Genomic DNA, 17,469 nt, shown 5'->3' on the forward strand with positions numbered 1-17,469 from the left:
TGCCAACACATTCCCAAGTGCCAGCCTAGTGCCAACACATTCCCAAGTGCCAGCCTAGTGCCAACACATTCCCAAGTGCCAGCCTAGTGCCAACACATTCCCAAGTGCCAGCCTAGTGCCAACACATTCCCAAGTGCCAGCCTACTGCCAACACATTCCCAAGTGCCAGCCTACTGCCAACACATTCCCAAGTGCCAGCCTGGTGCCAACACATTCCCAAGTGCCAGCCTGGTGCCAACACATTCCCAAGTGCCAGCCTAGTGCCAACACATTCCCAAGTGCCAGCCTACTGCCAACACATTCCCAAGTGCCAGCCTGGTGCCAACACATTCCCAGGTGCCAGCCTAGTGCCAACACATTCCCAAGTGCCAGCCTAGTGCCAACACATTCCCAAGTGCCAGCCTACTGCCAACACATTCCCAAGTGCCAGCCTGGTGCCAACACATTCCCAAGTGCCAGCCTAGTGCCAACACATTCCCTGCTGCCAACTGAGGCTTCTAACTGCCCAGGAACTTGATGGAATGGCGACTGCTCTGAAGCAGCTCAGTGATTGGGCAGTAAGTGGGAGACTCACCCCACGGGGCCCATTCAGTGAGAGACATTCCCAGAGCCAGTCAGACCTGATGGGGGGCCCCCGGTTACTGTAACGCTCATTACTGATAGGGAGAGGCGGAAACGTTAGGCTGCAGTTCAGTATATACAATATGGCATTTCTACCCTATTCATTGTTAGTGTTTAGTTCTCCTTTAAAGGCTTGGGAATCCTGACACCTTGTGGCCAACTGCAGAACTGCCTGGGAAACACTCTGACCTGGAAAGGCCAAGCCCTCCCTGAGCCAAACCTTTACCCTATGACATGACTAAGGCTCCTGTTATTAAAGGGGAACTAAAGTCTAAAATAGAAAATCATTAGAAATGCTGTATTGTGTATACTAAACATAAACATAAACATTATGAACTTACTGCCCACGCCCAGGGGCTGAGAAGCCTAATTACAGTAATGATTTATGCTTTCAAAGTTGCCCACAGGGGGCCGCCATCTTGTTACTTTGTTATACCATCTTCTATAAGATCTGGCTCCTGCACATGCTCAGTGGGCTCTGGGCTGCTGTTGGGAGGCGGAGCTTAGGGAACATAGTAAATTATCAAAACAACAGCACAAAGCCAGCGGCTGCATTACTATGCACAGTATTCCCCCAATGAGAATCCCAGCTGATGTGAGTAAATCCGGCTCCCTGTTCTCTGTTCCTGCAATTGGAGTTGGGAGCAATAAGCACAGTTTCCCAGCACTGAACAAGTCTGTCCCTTTATCCCCATGTCTGATTCCTGTGCCATATAATGACGGGAAAATGCCATCATTATCTCTATATGTAAGGTACCAGCAAGGGGCCTGACACAGGGAATCAGCATTCTCATTGGTCACTTCATTTATAATGAAGTTTTTGGTCAGTAGAATTCTCATTGGGGAATTTTCTTGCATCTATAATTATGTTTTTGGCAGCTTCTATAGCAACACTAGGGGGCGCCGTGGGGCAGCATCATGGCTGGTTTAAGCATTTGGATGATTAAAGGGGATATAAACCCAGTCACAGAGCTGTTCCAGCGCCCGGCTGTGCCGCCGGTGAATGAGCCGAATAACCAGACGCGGATTCTTCTCATAGCGAATCACAGCCGTTACCTGAGCCCAACAGGAAGTTTGTGTTTGTGTAAAAGGGTTTAAAGGGGAAGTTCAACTGTAAATAGACTTTTAAAGGTGATCTAAGCCAAAAATGAATTGCTGTGAACTTACTAGGGCTCCTCCCTGAACTTTTCCAATTTACATGAATTATCGATTTTTAGTGGCTTCTGCGATATTGGCAGTTTAAGGCTACTATTATCTAATATCAGGCATTTGGGCTTTTGATGTGTTTATAACAAGGAATAAAGGACAACACTCCCATTACAGATACAGAATTTGGTGCAGGTCCAACCCCCCCCCCCGGGGCAACTCGCCCGGACAGAATATATAGAGGAAATCTCTAGACTGCAGTCAATATGCCCCGGTGAGACTGGCACTGCCCATTCCAGCACAACATCAGACTCTCTATTTTATATATATATATATTTATTTATTTTATGTTTATGTACAGTATATATATATACCCTGCCCCTCAGATAGGTAACGGAAGGAAAATACAGTAATGGTACCGTAAGGAACATGGGGCACAGACAGGTGGGCACAGGCAGGTGGGGCACAGGCAGGTGGGGCACAGGCAGGTGGGCACAGGCAGGGCAGATATTTAGCTGCCACTCCCAGTAGATAGATAAGGAGATGGGGTTTATAATAAGAATGATAAGGTTTCCATACTGTATATAGAAATAACTGTAGAGAAGACTCAGAGCAGAGTAATATCCATGAGCTGAATAAACAGACCCCTGCCATGGTGATCAGTGCCATCAGGGCAGGTACAGGTGGTACTTGGGCAGATGCCCACAGAGACACCTCATTCTACAGTGACACCTACCTGCCGGCTCTGCACAGATCCTTCCTTGCTATATATTTGTAGTAAATAAGCCCTTACTTACTTACGGTGGCCTGTTGGGGTCACATATTAATATTTTCCTGAGGTCCCAGTGGGCCTATGAGTAGAACCAGGTACATTTGCTGGTTCAGATGAGAATACAGGTCCATTCCCATTGCATTCGGCCCATGCAGGTCACAGGACTTGTATAATAGGAATTGCCCCCTGGGGGGGGGGGGGGCAGGTAATTCTTCTGTAATCTCAGTCCAGTGGGTTTGAGTTCCGGTAATGAACCCGGCGCTGGGGCAAATATGGGGGGAGATTCCCAGAAAGGAGAGAAGGAGGCAGAGAAAGAGCCGCAGGGAACATTAAGGAGAGAGGGGCCCTGGGGCCCAGACTGTGACTGGCAGAGAGAGAGTCTGGGCTGAAGAGCTAACACCCATAAATTGTAAATGGTCCCAGCGGCAATCAGTGTCTCCCATGGTGGCAGGATAAGCGGTACTGGTACTGGTACTGGGCCCAGGCTGAGCCAGAGGAGTTTCCCAGGGAACCTGAAACAAACACAGAACCATCAGCAGTTTGGTACCAGGCCCAGATGTGGGCAAGTGCCGTCTGTCTGATTAACCCCTGATTCCTATGTGATTAACCCCCTCTGCTACAGGGACTGGGTGTGACTGAACTTGGGCATGGAATGGCTGCCTGGCAAAGGGAGTAGGTGGCACCTCTTAATACTTCTACCCCTTGTGCCCAGGTACCCACAGTAACATTCCCACGGGTACTCTGTCTGGGTTATGGGGTTCCCTACCAAGAGAGGGGGAATGGGTGATACATTGGAGGTGGGGAGGAAAGGGGATCTCACCATCAGCATAGGAAGGGGTTCCTTACTGTAAGGGCAGTCAGGTTATGGGGTTCCCTACCAAGAGAGGGGGAATGAGTGATACATTGGAGGTGGGGAGGAAAGGGGATCTCACCATCAGCATAGGAAGGGGTTCCTTACTGTAAGGGCAGTCAGGTTATGGGGTTCCCTACCCAGAGAGGGGGAATGAGTGATACATTGGGGGTGGGGAGGAAAGGAGATCTCACCATCAGCATAGGAAGGGGTTCCTTACTGTAAGGGCAGTCAGGTTATGGGGTTCCCTACCCAGAGAGGGGGAATGAGTGATACATTGGGGGTGGGGAGGAAAGGGGATCTCACCATCAGTATAGGAAGGGGTTCCTTACTGTAAGGGCAGTCAGGTTATGGGGTTCCCTACCCAGAGAGGGGGAATGGGTGATACATTGGGGGTGGGGAGGAAAGGGGATCTCACCATCAGCATAGGAAGGGGTTCCTTACTGTAAGGGCAGTCAGGTTATGGGGTTCCCTACCCAGAGAGGGGGAATGAGTGATACATTGGGGGTGGGGAGGAAAGGGGATCTCACCATCAGCATAGGAAGGGGTTCCTTACTGTAAGGGCAGTCAGGTTATGGGGTTCCCTACCAAGAGAGGGGGAATGAGTGATACATTGGGGGTGGGGAGGAAAGGAGATCTCACCATCAGCATAGGAAGGGGTTCCTTACTGTAAGGGCAGTCAGGTTATGGGGTTCCCTACCCAGAGAGGGGGAATGAGTGATACATTGGGGGTGGGGAGGAAAGGGGATCTCACCATCAGTATAGGAAGGGGTTCCTTACTGTAAGGGCAGTCAGGTTATGGGGTTCCCTACCCAGAGAGGGGGAATGAGTGATACATTGGGGGGGGGGGGGAGGAAAGGGGATCTCACCATCAGCATAGGAAGGGGTTCCTTACTGTAAGGGCAGTCAGGTTATGGGGTTCCCTACCAAGAGAGGGGGAATGAGTGATACATTGGGGGTGGGGAGGAAAGGGGATCTCACCATCAGCATAGGAAGGGGTTCCTTACTGTAAGGGCAGTCAGGGTATGGGGATGGTTAATCTGCACTTACCCAGCCAAGGGTGGCACTTGCCCTGGTTACCTAGCGGCTGTGAGACCCCACACACACAGGAGGAGGGCACAGAGACAAACTAGAGGTGCTGAGCATGAAGCCCCAGAGCACGGAGGGTCGGGAATTAAAACCTGCAGTGAGCTCTCAGTTCGGATGCCGGTACCTGTAGGATACAAGTTACACGGGGGCAGAACAGTCAGTGCCTGGGGCTAAGCAAACAGGGCAGATAGGGGGGCAAATTAGAGATGAGTTTTACCCGGCTGGGGAGGTTCCCAGTCTCTCCCATAAAATACAAAAACAGAAATCCTGTACTGTATATACTGTACCCACTGTACTTACTGTACTTACTGTACCCACTGTACTTACTGTACTTACTGTACCAGAGGTGCAGCCCCCCCCTATAACAGGAACGACCCAGGGTTTTACATTTGCCCCCAGCAGCCCCCCATCTTAGATCTTGTTAGGCCGTCTCTTTAGTGTCAGTGGCACTGCACATGCTCAGTAGGTTCTGGGCTGCTGGGGAGGAGCTAAGCTTAGGGGGCGGGAAATCATCAAGCAGGAAGTGAGGTCACAACTGCTACAGGGCTGATTATGAATGAATTCTGATGCAGACTGCACTGGTTTCTATGCTATTTATCTGCCCCACTGGGCCCCAGATTTGTGTAATAATATTTATATGCAATACAGATAGGGGCTCACATACACTGCAATAAATATATATAGAAATATACGGATATTAAGCGCCATGAGATACAGGGGAAAGGGGTTCCTCACCCACAGAGCTTACTATCTAAGTTCTACAATATATATTTTAACTGCCTGCTCATACGGAGCATTGATCTCTGCCCCCATAATGGCGCATGGGGCAGTGGGACAAATAATCAGGGGACTGGGCAAGTAGCAGCCATTTGGGCTCCTTGGCTTGTGATATGAGCCGGCTCATTGGGTGGGAGGCCGGGACACTGGGGGAGCCGCTGCCCCTAACAACTTGCCCCCCTAGGGCTGGAGCTTTGTGCCACCTTTCTTATTTACTATTATATCGGCCTTTGGGTAGGGGGCGGGCAAATGGGCGGAGTGGGTGAGAAAATGGGCGGAGTCTGGGTGGGTCTGGCCTTATAAGGGGTAATCCGTGAAAAGAACTCAATTGCATTTACTGCCCCAGGGCAGAATGCCCCCCCCTAGGTTCTAGAAGTTTCTGGAGAGACCAATGTAGCCTTATAATAATAATAACTCTCTTAAACAGGATGGGCCTTCCCTATATGGAAGAGACCTGCGGAGCCCCAGTGGCCCTGCAGGTGCCCCCGCTGACTGCGCCCTCCCCAGGGGCCCCCCTAACCCCCCTCGCAGGGCCCCTCACCCAACGTCCTCCCCCGAACGCATCAGGGGCAGGGGTAGCACCGGCAAGGGTCGGGTCTGGGCCGCAGGGGCCAATTTTTCCCGGTGTCCCAGTTGCCCAGTCTGACCCTGCTGGTTTATCCCAACTCCTTTAGAGACTGGGCAGGGTAAATGCACTGGGTCAGCTCGGCACCACTATGGGGGCAGTCAGGATAGATACCCCAGTCCTCAGGTTGATACCCCTAGCGTGAGAGTCCTACAGCCGACTGTGGAACAGGGTGAGATACTGCCTGCCTCCTATGTCTTACCCATGGCCCTAAGCTGGGGCAACAGTGCCTGTATGGGAGGTACTTCCAGCTACTTTCCTTGGTGGAGCCGAGACTGCTCTTGCTTCTTTCCCTCTCTGTCTCACTCTCCTAGAGACTGCTCCACAAGAGTAACTGTCTAACTGGTCCTCGTTCACAGGGTCCCTGTCCCTGACTTCACTAGAGTAGGTAATGACTCTGGGGCAATAAGCCTTTACTGGGGCCTTGTCCTGCTCCCAGGCTCACTGACCTGTTCCTGAGACACAGAGGCAGCCAAAGAGGAGGCCACGCCCTCCGGCTAAACACTATATTGGGGTGCAAGGGGTGTGGTCAACTAAATAAACCATTAAGGCATAAGTGTAAATGATAAACTAGAGAAATAAGGGAGAAGGAGGGGTTAAAGCCATAGGGGCAGATTAACCCTATGCGTCCCTACAATATATAAATATAATAATGATGTTTCCCATCACTCACCGATGATAATGGCTCTCGCCGTCGCCACCGCCAGGCCGGTCCGTATCTCACAGCGGTACCAGATGTTCTGTTGGGCCTCACGCAGCTCTGTGCTCACATTCACCATACGGCCGTGTGTGGGTTGGTAACTGGTGTTGGTAAAGTCCTGGAGGGGGGGCCCGAAGGAAGCCCCCCAGGAGACCCTGGGTAACGGGTACCAGTTGGGAGACTCACACCGTAGGCGCTCACTTGGGATTTGGGTGACAGTCACGTCACTGTATCCTGTTTGGGAGAGAGGAATCTCATTGGTGTTTATGTACAATATATGGGGCAATGGGGTTTGGGGGGCGAGGGACCCCGAGCAGGAAGATTTGTAATAGAAATAACGTGTAATTGTGTATAGTGGCCACCAGGTGGCGCTTGTTTTGGTAGGTGATCTGTTCGTCTTTGATACTAGGGGGAGGGATTCCCAGGGGGGACATAGCAGTCACTTGGCTAGTGCGGCATTACATGACATTGGGGTTAAATTTGTAAACCCAGCCATGATGCTGCCCCACTGCGCCCCCTAGTGTTGCTGTAGGAGCTGCCAAAAACATAATTATAGATGCAAGAAAATTCACCAATGAGAATTCTACTCATTATAAATGCAGGAGAAGTGACCAATGAGAATGCTGATTCCCTGTGTCAGGCCCCTTGCTGGTACCTTACATATAGAGATAATGATGGCATTTTCCCGTCATTATATGGCACAGGAATCAGACATGGGGATAAAGGGACAGACTTGTTCAGTGCTGGGAAACTGTGCTTATTGCTCCCAACTCCAATTGCAGGAACAGAGAACAGGGAGCCGGATTTACTCACATCAGCTGGGATTCTCATTGGGGGATTTCTTGCATTTTAATGGGGGAAAGTTTCATTATTCTGGGATTTGTACTCCAGCAACAACATTCCATGGATACAAAGGACAAGTTAGGGCATTCAAGGACTAATGGGGCCAATCTCTGCCCACCAATGCCTTATAGTCGCCCTGGCAGCTGCATTAAGATCTCTTTTACCCACGTATACCCTGTATATTACCCACGTATACCCTGTATATTACCCACGTATACCCTGTATATTACCCACGTATACCCTGTATATTACCCACGTATACCCTGTATATTACCCACGTATACCCTGTATATTACCCACGTATACCCTGTATATTACCCACGTATACCCTGTATATTACCCACGTATACCCTGTATATCACTCACGTATACCCTGTATATTACCCACGTATACCCTGTATATTACCCACGTATACCCTGTATATCACTCACGTATACCCTGTATATTACCCACGTATACCCTGTACATTACCCACGTATACCCTGTACATTACTCACGTATACCCTGTACATTACCCACGTATACCCTGTATATTACCCACGTATACCCTGTATATTACCCACGTATACCCTGTATATCACTCACGTATACCCTGTATATCACTCACGTATACCCTGTATATTACCCACGTATACCCTGTATATTACTCACGTATACCCTGTACATTACCCACGTATACCCTGTACATTACCCACGTATACCCTGTATATTACCCACGTATACCCTGTATATTACCCACGTATACCCTGTATATTACCCACGTATACCCTGTATATTACCCACGTATACCCTGTATATTACCCACGTATACCCTGTATATTACCCACTTATACCCTGTATATTACCCACGTATACCCTTTATATCACTCACGTATACCCTGTATATTACCCACGTATACCCTGTATATTACCCACGTATACCCTGTATATCACTCACGTATACCCTGTACATTACCCACGTATACCCTGTACATTACCCACGTATACCCTGTATATTACTCACGTATACCCTGTACATTACCCACGTATACCCTGTATATTACCCACGTATACCCTGTATATTACCCACGTATACCCTGTATATCACTCACGTATACCCTGTATATCACTCACGTATACCCTGTATATTACCCACGTATACCCTGTATATCACTCACGTATACCCTGTATATTACCCACGTATACCCTGTATATTACCCACGTATACCCTGTATATCACTCACGTATACCCTGTATATTACCCACGTATACCCTGTACATTACCCACGTATACCCTGTATATTACTCACGTATACCCTGTACATTACCCACGTATACCCTGTATATTACCCACGTATACCCTGTATATTACCCACGTATACCCTGTATATCACTCACGTATACCCTGTATATCACTCACGTATACCCTGTATATTACCCACGTATACCCTGTATATTACCCACGTATACCCTGTATATCACTCACGTATACCCTGTACATTACCCACGTATACCCTGTACATTACCCACGTATACCCTGTATATTACTCACGTATACCCTGTACATTACCCACGTATACCCTGTATATTACCCACGTATACCCTGTATATCACTCACGTATACCCTGTATATTACCCACGTATACCCTGTACATTACCCACGTATACCCTGTATATTACTCACGTATACCCTGTACATTACCCACGTATACCCTGTATATTACTCACGTATACCCTGTATATTACCCACGTATACCCTGTATATTACCCACGTATACCCTGTATATTACCCACGTATACCCTGTATATTACATGACATAGAGCATACACCTGGCTATAGAGATAAGGATGGATCTCCCCCTGACACTGCTCTCTCACTCACTGAGTGCACTCACCTCCCACCTTGAGTATCAGTGTGCCCATCCCGTTGCCCCTGGAGTTGGAGATGATGCACCTATAGGTGCCGCTGTCAGACAGTTGCGCCTGGCTGAGCTTTAGGGAGGCATTACCTGCCCTCACCTGGCTGAGGAAGAGGGAGGTGCGGCCCCTGAAGGCTGGGTCCTGATTGGTCAGGTCATTGTTCCCATTCTGGTACCTATGCACCACCCCAGTCGCGCCCACCTTCTCCCACACAATCTCATAGTCCTGCGATTCTTCATGGGTAAAACTGCAGCTCAGTATCACGTCCTCCATCATCTTCATCACTACGTAGCGCCCAGTGGTGACGCTGATTGGCTCTATATCTGCAATAAGGGCATTTAGTTTCAATTAACTTTTGCTTTTCTGAGACAGTTTGCAATTGGTCTTCCTTTTTTATTATTTGTGGGGTTTTTTGTTCAGCGGCTCTCCAGTTTAGAATTTCCACAGATATCTGGTTGCTAAGGTCTTTTTTTATCCTAGCAACCAGGCTGTGATTTGAGTGAGAGAGACAGGAATATGAATAGGGGGGGGGGGGGCTGAATAGAAAGATAAGGAATAAAGAGTAACAATAACAATAAAACTGGAGCCTCACAGAGCAATAGGGTTTGGCTGCCGGGGTCAGTGACCCCCATTTGAAAGCTGCAAAGAGTCAGAACAGGGAGGCAAATAATTAAAAAACTATAAGAAATAAATAATGAAGACCAACTGAAAACTGAAGGAGCCCCCCCCCCTTGAAACAAGAGTTGTGCCTGACACCAAACTTGCCCTTGACAAACATGTGAGAAGAGTCTGGGAATCCCCATGCCCACCCCCTGCACCCATGCCCACCCCCTGCACCCATGCCCACCCCCTGCACCTATGCCCACCCCTTCCCCCATGCCCACCCCCTGCACCCATGCCCACCCCCTGCACCTATGCCCACCCCTTCCCCCGTGCCCACCCCCTGCACCCATGCCCACCCCCTGCACCCATGCCCACCCCCTGCCCCTATGCCCACCCCTTCCCCCGTGCCCACCCCCTGCACCCAAGGGCACAGGGAAGCCATGCTGCTGATTGGCACAGGGGTCTGAGGGGAGACAGGAGGGCTCCTATGGAAGAAGGGATTGGCAAGGTTTATATGGGCATAGTGACCCGTTACTGGTAATGCCCCCCCCCCCCCGGCTGTGGCACTTACGTACCTGCATTTTCTGTTAAAGCCACAGACAGAGCCGTCACCAATATAATCACCAGCGCGGCTGATCTGGAACCAACAGGAGAAATTATTATTATTACCAAGTATTTATACAGTATATACAGCCCCATACAGAGGGGAATGTGCTTGTACCGATTCCATACAGAGAAAGAACCCTGCTCAAGAGCTTGCAATCTAAATCCATTGACAAACAGCAGGACCTCAGTACTGACCCAGAAGCTGCCAATTAACTACTGTAAATTTCCAGCCAACCAGAAGCCACAAGTTCTGCCAATCAGTCTGGGAAACCACGAGGGACATGGGGGGGCCTTAATGTGCCAATTAGACAATTCCCCTAAACGTAGAGCGGAACCCGCAGACTTGAGCTTTACATTAAAGGAAGATCAGCAGATTGAGGAGAGAGATTATATCGCTGATACAGTGAGAGATGCCAACATGTGGCCTATTGAGTACAGCAAAGATGGGAAAACAAGTTGAAATGAAGTTGGAGAAGCTCCGCCCTACATAGAGGGAGCAAAGCATGATGGGATTGATGGGAGATAATAAGGAAGTCCATGGCACCCCTGTGCCCCATTACTCATCTATACCCCTTACTCTGCCCCTCCTGGGGTAATAAATGTTCTTTTTCTTCCCTTCGTTCCCTTGTAAAAACAAACCAATTAAATAACTGGCCACTCCCTTCTGCCCGGGGCAATAAAGGGCAGCTCTGCGGTTGGTCAGGGAAGGGTTTTACTTTTTCTGCACTTTAGACCCTAAGGTTCCTAGTAACATAGTAACCCTTAACTGCCCCCCCCCTTATATATTTATATATAGTGACCCCCCCTTAACTGCCCCCCCCTTATATATTTATATATAGTGACCCCCCCTTAACTGCCCCCCCCCCCAGTGTAACCAATCCCAACTGGGCCAGCCTTTCCCCATAACTGAGCCCATTCCCTTTATCAGCTTAGTTCGCTCTTCCCTGTACTTTCTCTATTTCATTACTGCCCCCCCTTATATATTTATATATAGTGACCCCCCCCTTAACTGCCCCCCCCCCCCCCCAGTGTAACCAATCCCAACTGGGCCAGCCTTTCCCCATAACTGAGCCCATTCCCTTTATCAGCTTAGTCGCTCTTCCCTGTACTTTCTCTATTTCATTACTGCCCCCCCTTATATATTTATATATAGTGACCCCCCCCTTAACTGCCCCCCCCCCCCCCCAGTGTAACCAATCCCAACTGGGCCAGCCTTTCCCCATAACTGAGCCCATTCCCTTTATCAGCTTAGTCGCTCTTCCCTGTACTTTCTCTATTTCATTACTGCCCCCCCTTATATATTTATATATAGTGACCCCCCCCCTTAACTGCCCCCCCCCCCCCCAGTGTAACCAATCCCAACTGGGCCAGCCTTTCCCCATAACTGAGCCCATTCCCTTTATCAGCTTAGTCGCTCTTCCCTGTACTTTCTCTATTTCATTACTGCCCCCCCTTATATATTTATATATAGTGACCCCCCTTAACTGCCCCCCCCCCCCCCCCCCCAGTGTAACCAATCCCAACTGGGCCAGCCTTTCCCCATAACTGAGCCCATTCCCTTTATCAGCTTAGTCGCTCTTCCCTGTACTTTCTCTATTTCATTACTGCCCCCCCCTTATATATTTATATATAGTGCCCCCCCCTTAACTGCCCCCCCCCCAGTGTAACCAATCCCAACTGGGCCAGCCTTTCCCCATAACTGAGCCCATTCCCTTTATCAGCTTAGTCGCTCTTCCCTGTACTTTCTCTATTTCATTACTGCCCCCCCCTTATATATTTATATATAGTGACCCCCCTTAACTGCCCCCCCCCCCCCAGTGTAACCAATCCAACTGGGCCAGCCTTTCCCCATAACTGAGCCCATTCCCTTTATCAGCTTAGTCGCTCTTCCCTGTACTTTCTCTATTTCATTACTGCCCCCCCCTTATATATTTATATATAGTGACCCCCCCTTAACTGCCCCCCCCCCAGTGTAACCAATCCCAACTGGGCCAGCCTTTCCCCATAACTGAGCCCATTCCCTTTATCAGCTTAGTCGCTCTTCCCTGTACTTTCTCTATTTCATTACTGCCCCCCCCTTATATATTTATATATAGTGACCCCCCCCCTTAACTGCCCCCCCCCCCAGTGTAACCAATCCCAACTGGGCCAGCCTTTCCCCATAACTGAGCCCATTCCCTTTATCAGCTTAGTCGCTCTTCCCTGTACTTTCTCTATTTCATTACTGCCCCCCCTTATATATTTATATATAGTGACCCCCCCCTTAACTGCCCCTTCCCCAGTGTAACCAATCCCAACTGGGCCAGCCTTTCCCCATAACTGAGCCCATTCCCTTTATCAGCTTAGTCGCTCTTCCCTGTACTTTCTCTATTTCATTACTGCCCCCCCCTTATATATTTATATATAGTGACCCCCCCTTAACTGCCCCCCCCCCAGTGTAACCAATCCCAACTGGGCCAGCCTTTCCCCATAACTGAGCCCATTCCCTTTATCAGCTTAGTCGCTCTTCCCTGTACTTTCTCTATTTCATTACTGCCCCCCCTTATATATTTATATATAGTGACCCCCCCTTAACTGCCCCTTCCCCAGTGTAACCAATCCCAACTGGGCCAGCCTTTCCCCATAACTGAGCCCATTCCCTTTATCAGCTTAGTCGCTCTTCCCTGTACTTTCTCTATTTCATTACTGCCCCCCCCCTTATATATTTATATATAGTGACCCCCCCCCTTAACTGCCCCCCCCCCAGTGTAACCAATCCCAACTGGGCCAGCCTTTCCCCATAACTGAGCCCATTCCCTTTATCAGCTTAGTCGCTCTTCCCTGTACTTTCTCTATTTCATTACTGCCCCCCCCTTATATATTTATATATAGTGACCCCCCCTTAACTGCCCCCCCCCCCCAGTGTAACCAATCCCAACTGGGCCAGCCTTTCCCCATAACTGAGCCCATTCCCTTTATCAGCTTAGTCGCTCTTCCCTGTACTTTCTCTATTTCATTACTGCCCCCCCTTATATATTTATATATAGTGACCCCCCCCTTAACTGCCCCCCCCCCCCCCCCCCCAGTGTAACCAATCCCAACTGGGCCAGCCTTTCCCCATAACTGAGCCCATTCCCTTTATCAGCTTAGTCGCTCTTCCCTGTACTTTCTCTATTTCATTACTGCCCCCCTTATATATTTATATATAGTGACCCCCCCCCTTAACTGCCCCCTCCCCCAGTGTAACCAATCCCAACTGGGCCAGCCTTTCCCCATAACTGAGCCCATTCCCTTTATCAGCTTAGTCGCTCTTCCCTGTACTTTCTCTATTTCATTACTGCCCCCCCTTATATATTTATATATAGTGACCCCCCCTTAACTGCCCCTTCCCCAGTGTAACCAATCCCAACTGGGCCAGCCTTTCCCCATAACTGAGCCCATTCCCTTTATCAGCTTAGTCGCTCTTCCCTGTACTTTCTCTATTTCATTACTGCCCCCCCTTATATATTTATATATAGTGACCCCCCCTTAACTGCCCCCCCCCCCCCCCCCAGTGTAACCAATCCCAACTGGGCCAGCCTTTCCCCATAACTGAGCCCATTCCCTTTATCAGCTTAGTCGCTCTTCCCTGTACTTTCTCTATTTCATTACTGCCCCCCCCCTTATATATTTATATATAGTGCCCCCCCTTAACTGCCCCCCCCCCCAGTGTAACCAATCCCAACTGGGCCAGCCTTTCCCCATAACTGAGCCCATTCCCTTTATCAGCTTAGTCGCTCTTCCCTGTACTTTCTCTATTTCATTACTGCCCCCCCCTTATATATTTATATATAGTGACCCCCCCTTAACTGCCCCCCCCCCCCCAGTGTAACCAATCCCAACTGGGCCAGCCTTTCCCCATAACTGAGCCCATTGCCTTTATAAGCTTAGTCGCTCTTCCCTGTACTTTCTCTATTTCATTACTGCCCCCCTTATATATTTATATATAGTGACCCCCCCCTTAACTGCCCCCCCCCCCCCCCCCAGTGTAACCAATCCCAACTGGGCCAGCCTTTCCCCATAACTGAGCCCATTCCCTTTATCAGCTTAGTCGCTCTTCCCTGTACTTTCTCTATTTCATTACTGCCCCCCCTTATATATTTATATATAGTGACCCCCCCTTAACTGCCCCTTCCCCAGTGTAACCAATCCCAACTGGGCCAGCCTTTCCCCATAACTGAGCCCATTCCCTTTATCAGCTTAGTCGCTCTTCCCTGTACTTTCTCTATTTCATTACTGCCCCCCCCTTATATATTTATATATAGTGACCCCCCCCTTAACTGCCCCCCCCCCCCCCCCCAGTGTAACCAATCCCAACTGGGCCAGCCTTTCCCCATAACTGAGCCCATTCCCTTTATCAGCTTAGTCGCTCTTCCCTGTACTTTCTCTATTTCATTACTGCCCCCCCCCCTTATATATTTATATATAGTGCCCCCCCTTAACTGCCCCCCCCCCCAGTGTAACCAATCCCAACTGGGCCAGCCTTTCCCCATAACTGAGCCCATTCCCTTTATCAGCTTAGTCGCTCTTCCCTGTACTTTCTCTATTTCATTACTGCCCCCCTTATATATTTATATATAGTGACCCCCCCTTAACTGCCCCCCCCCCCCAGTGTAACCAATCCCAACTGGGCCAGCCTTTCCCCATAACTGAGGCCCATTCCCTTTATCAGCTTAGTCGCTCTTCCCTGTACTTTCTCTATTTCATTACTGCCCCCCCTTATATATTTTTATATAGTGACCCCCCCTTAACTGCCCCCCCCCCCCAGTGTAACCAATCCCAACTGGGCCAGCCTTTCCCCATAACTGAGCCCATTCCCTTTATCAGCTTAGTCGCTCTTCCCTGTACTTTCTCTATTTCATTACTGCCCCCCCTTATATATTTATATATAGTGACCCCCCCTTAACTGCCCTTCCCCAGTGTAACCAATCCCAACTGGGCCAGCCTTTCCCCATAACTGAGCCCATTCCCTTTATCAGCTTAGTCGCTCTTCCCTGTACTTTCTCTATTTCATTACTGTCCCCCCTTATATATTTATATATAGTGCCCCCCCCCTTAACTGCCCCTTCCCCAGTGTAACCAATCCCAACTGGGCCAGCCTTTCCCCATAACTGAGCCCATTCCCTTTATCAGCTTAGTCGCTCTTCCCTGTACTTTCTCTATTTCATTACTGTCCCCCCTTATATATTTATATATAGTGCCCCCCCCCTTAACTGCCCCTTCCCCAGTGTAACCAATCCCAACTGGGCCAGCCTTTCCCCATAACTGAGCCCATTCCCTTTATCAGCTTAGTCGCTCTTCCCTGTACTTTCTCTATTTCATTACTGTCCCCCCTTATATATTTATATATAGTGCCCCCCCCCTTAACTGCCCCTTCCCCAGTGTAACCAATCCCAACTGGGCCAGCCTTTCCCCATAACTGAGCCCATTCCCTTTATCAGCTTAGTCGCTCTTCCCTGTACTTTCTCTATTTCATTACTGCCCCCCCTTATATATTTATATATAGTGACCCCCCCCCCTTAACTCCCCCCCCCCCCCAGTGTAACCAATCCCAACTGGGCCAGCCTTTCCCCATAACTGAGCCCATTCCCTTTATCAGCTTAGTCGCTCTTCCCTGTACTTTCTCTATTTCATTACAGTAAGTACAGGGGTACAGTAAGTACAGGGGGGTACAGTAAGTACAGGGGTACAGTAAGTACAGGGGGGTACAGTAAGTACAGGGGGTACAGTAAGTACAGTCGGTACAGGGGGTACAGTAAGTACAGGGGGTACAATAAGTACAGGGGGTACAGGGGTACAGTAAATACAGGGGGTACAGTAATTATAGTCAGTACAGGGGTACAGTAAGTACAGGTGTACGGTAAGTACAGGGGGTACAGAAAGTACAGGGGGTACAGTAAGTACAGGGGGTACAGAAAGTATACTCAGTACAGGGGTACTGTCAGTACAGGGGGTACAGTAAGTACAGGGGGTACAGAAAGTATACTCAGTACAGGGGTACAGTCAGTACAGGGGGTACAGTAATTATAGTCAGTACAGGGGTACAGTAAGTACAGGTGTACGGTAAGTACAGTGGGTACAGAAAGTACAGGGGGTACAGTAAGTACAGGGGGTACAGAAAGTATAGTCAGTACAGGGGGTACAGTAAGAACAGGGGGTACAGAAAGTATAGTCAGTACAGGGGGTACAGTAAGAACAGGGGTACAGTAAGTACAGGGGGTACAGAAAGTATAGTCAGTACAGGGGTACAGTACGTACAGGGGGGTACAGTAAGTACAGGGGGTACAGTAAGTACAGGGGGTACAGTAAGTACAGGGGTAACTGGGCATCCCCTTCTCACAGACTGGAAATTATTGGGGTTCAAATCTTATTTATTTCTCTCTTTAAAATGTTACTTTACTGTTACACCAATAAGAGACAGAGGGAGAGAGGGAGACACTCAGTTTGCCAGGAGGGAAGTGGGTAACACTGACTTTGGGGGTGCGGGGGGGGGGGGAATCTGTGCCCTCAGCCTCTAAGGAATCACCCCAAACCCCAAAACCCTTACAGGCTGCCCTGGCACCGGGCACATACCCGCCGGGGGTACTTACAGGAGAGAGATCACACACGGTCTCTGAGAGAGAATGCTGATTTGTGAGCGTCGCTCAATGAGTGCCTGCATCTTGCCAAGTGCCTCCCGAGGCAAAGTGACACAGGGACCAGGAAGCAGCTGCACCAATTAACCCCAAGCTTTACTTTCACTTTGGGGCAATAAACACACCTGGCAGCTGAGCTCATTGTTCCCCTGATCTGCAATTGGTTCAGCCCCTCCTCCCCCCCCCCCCCCCCCCCCCCACTGTATATAACTGGATGTTTCCCTCTGTATTATAACTATGATTATACAGTTTATATGTTGTGTCTGAATGGAAAGTTAAGTCTT

At 49.4% G+C, this 17,469-nt stretch overlaps 1 protein-coding gene across 1 annotated transcript; it reads right to left on the minus strand.

The window, feature by feature from the left end:
- Nucleotides 1-2,114: 2,114 nt before the first annotated feature.
- On the minus strand, nt 2,115-17,227 carry LOC101735289 (V-set domain-containing T-cell activation inhibitor 1). Its single transcript, XM_031896343.1, has 6 exons — nt 17,141-17,227; nt 10,502-10,563; nt 9,299-9,646; nt 6,554-6,814; nt 4,440-4,602; nt 2,115-3,051 (listed from the first exon to the last, which is right to left on the minus strand). The coding sequence occupies exons 1-5, from the start codon at nt 17,209-17,211 to the stop codon at nt 4,466-4,468; spliced, it is 879 nt and encodes a 292-aa protein (XP_031752203.1). The 5' UTR covers nt 17,212-17,227; the 3' UTR covers nt 2,115-3,051; nt 4,440-4,465.
- Between the last annotated feature and the right edge of the window lie 242 nt (nt 17,228-17,469).

Source organism: Xenopus tropicalis, chromosome 2 (assembly GCF_000004195.4).
Source record: "Xenopus tropicalis strain Nigerian chromosome 2, UCB_Xtro_10.0, whole genome shotgun sequence".
NCBI lineage: Eukaryota > Metazoa > Chordata > Amphibia > Anura > Pipidae > Xenopus > Xenopus tropicalis.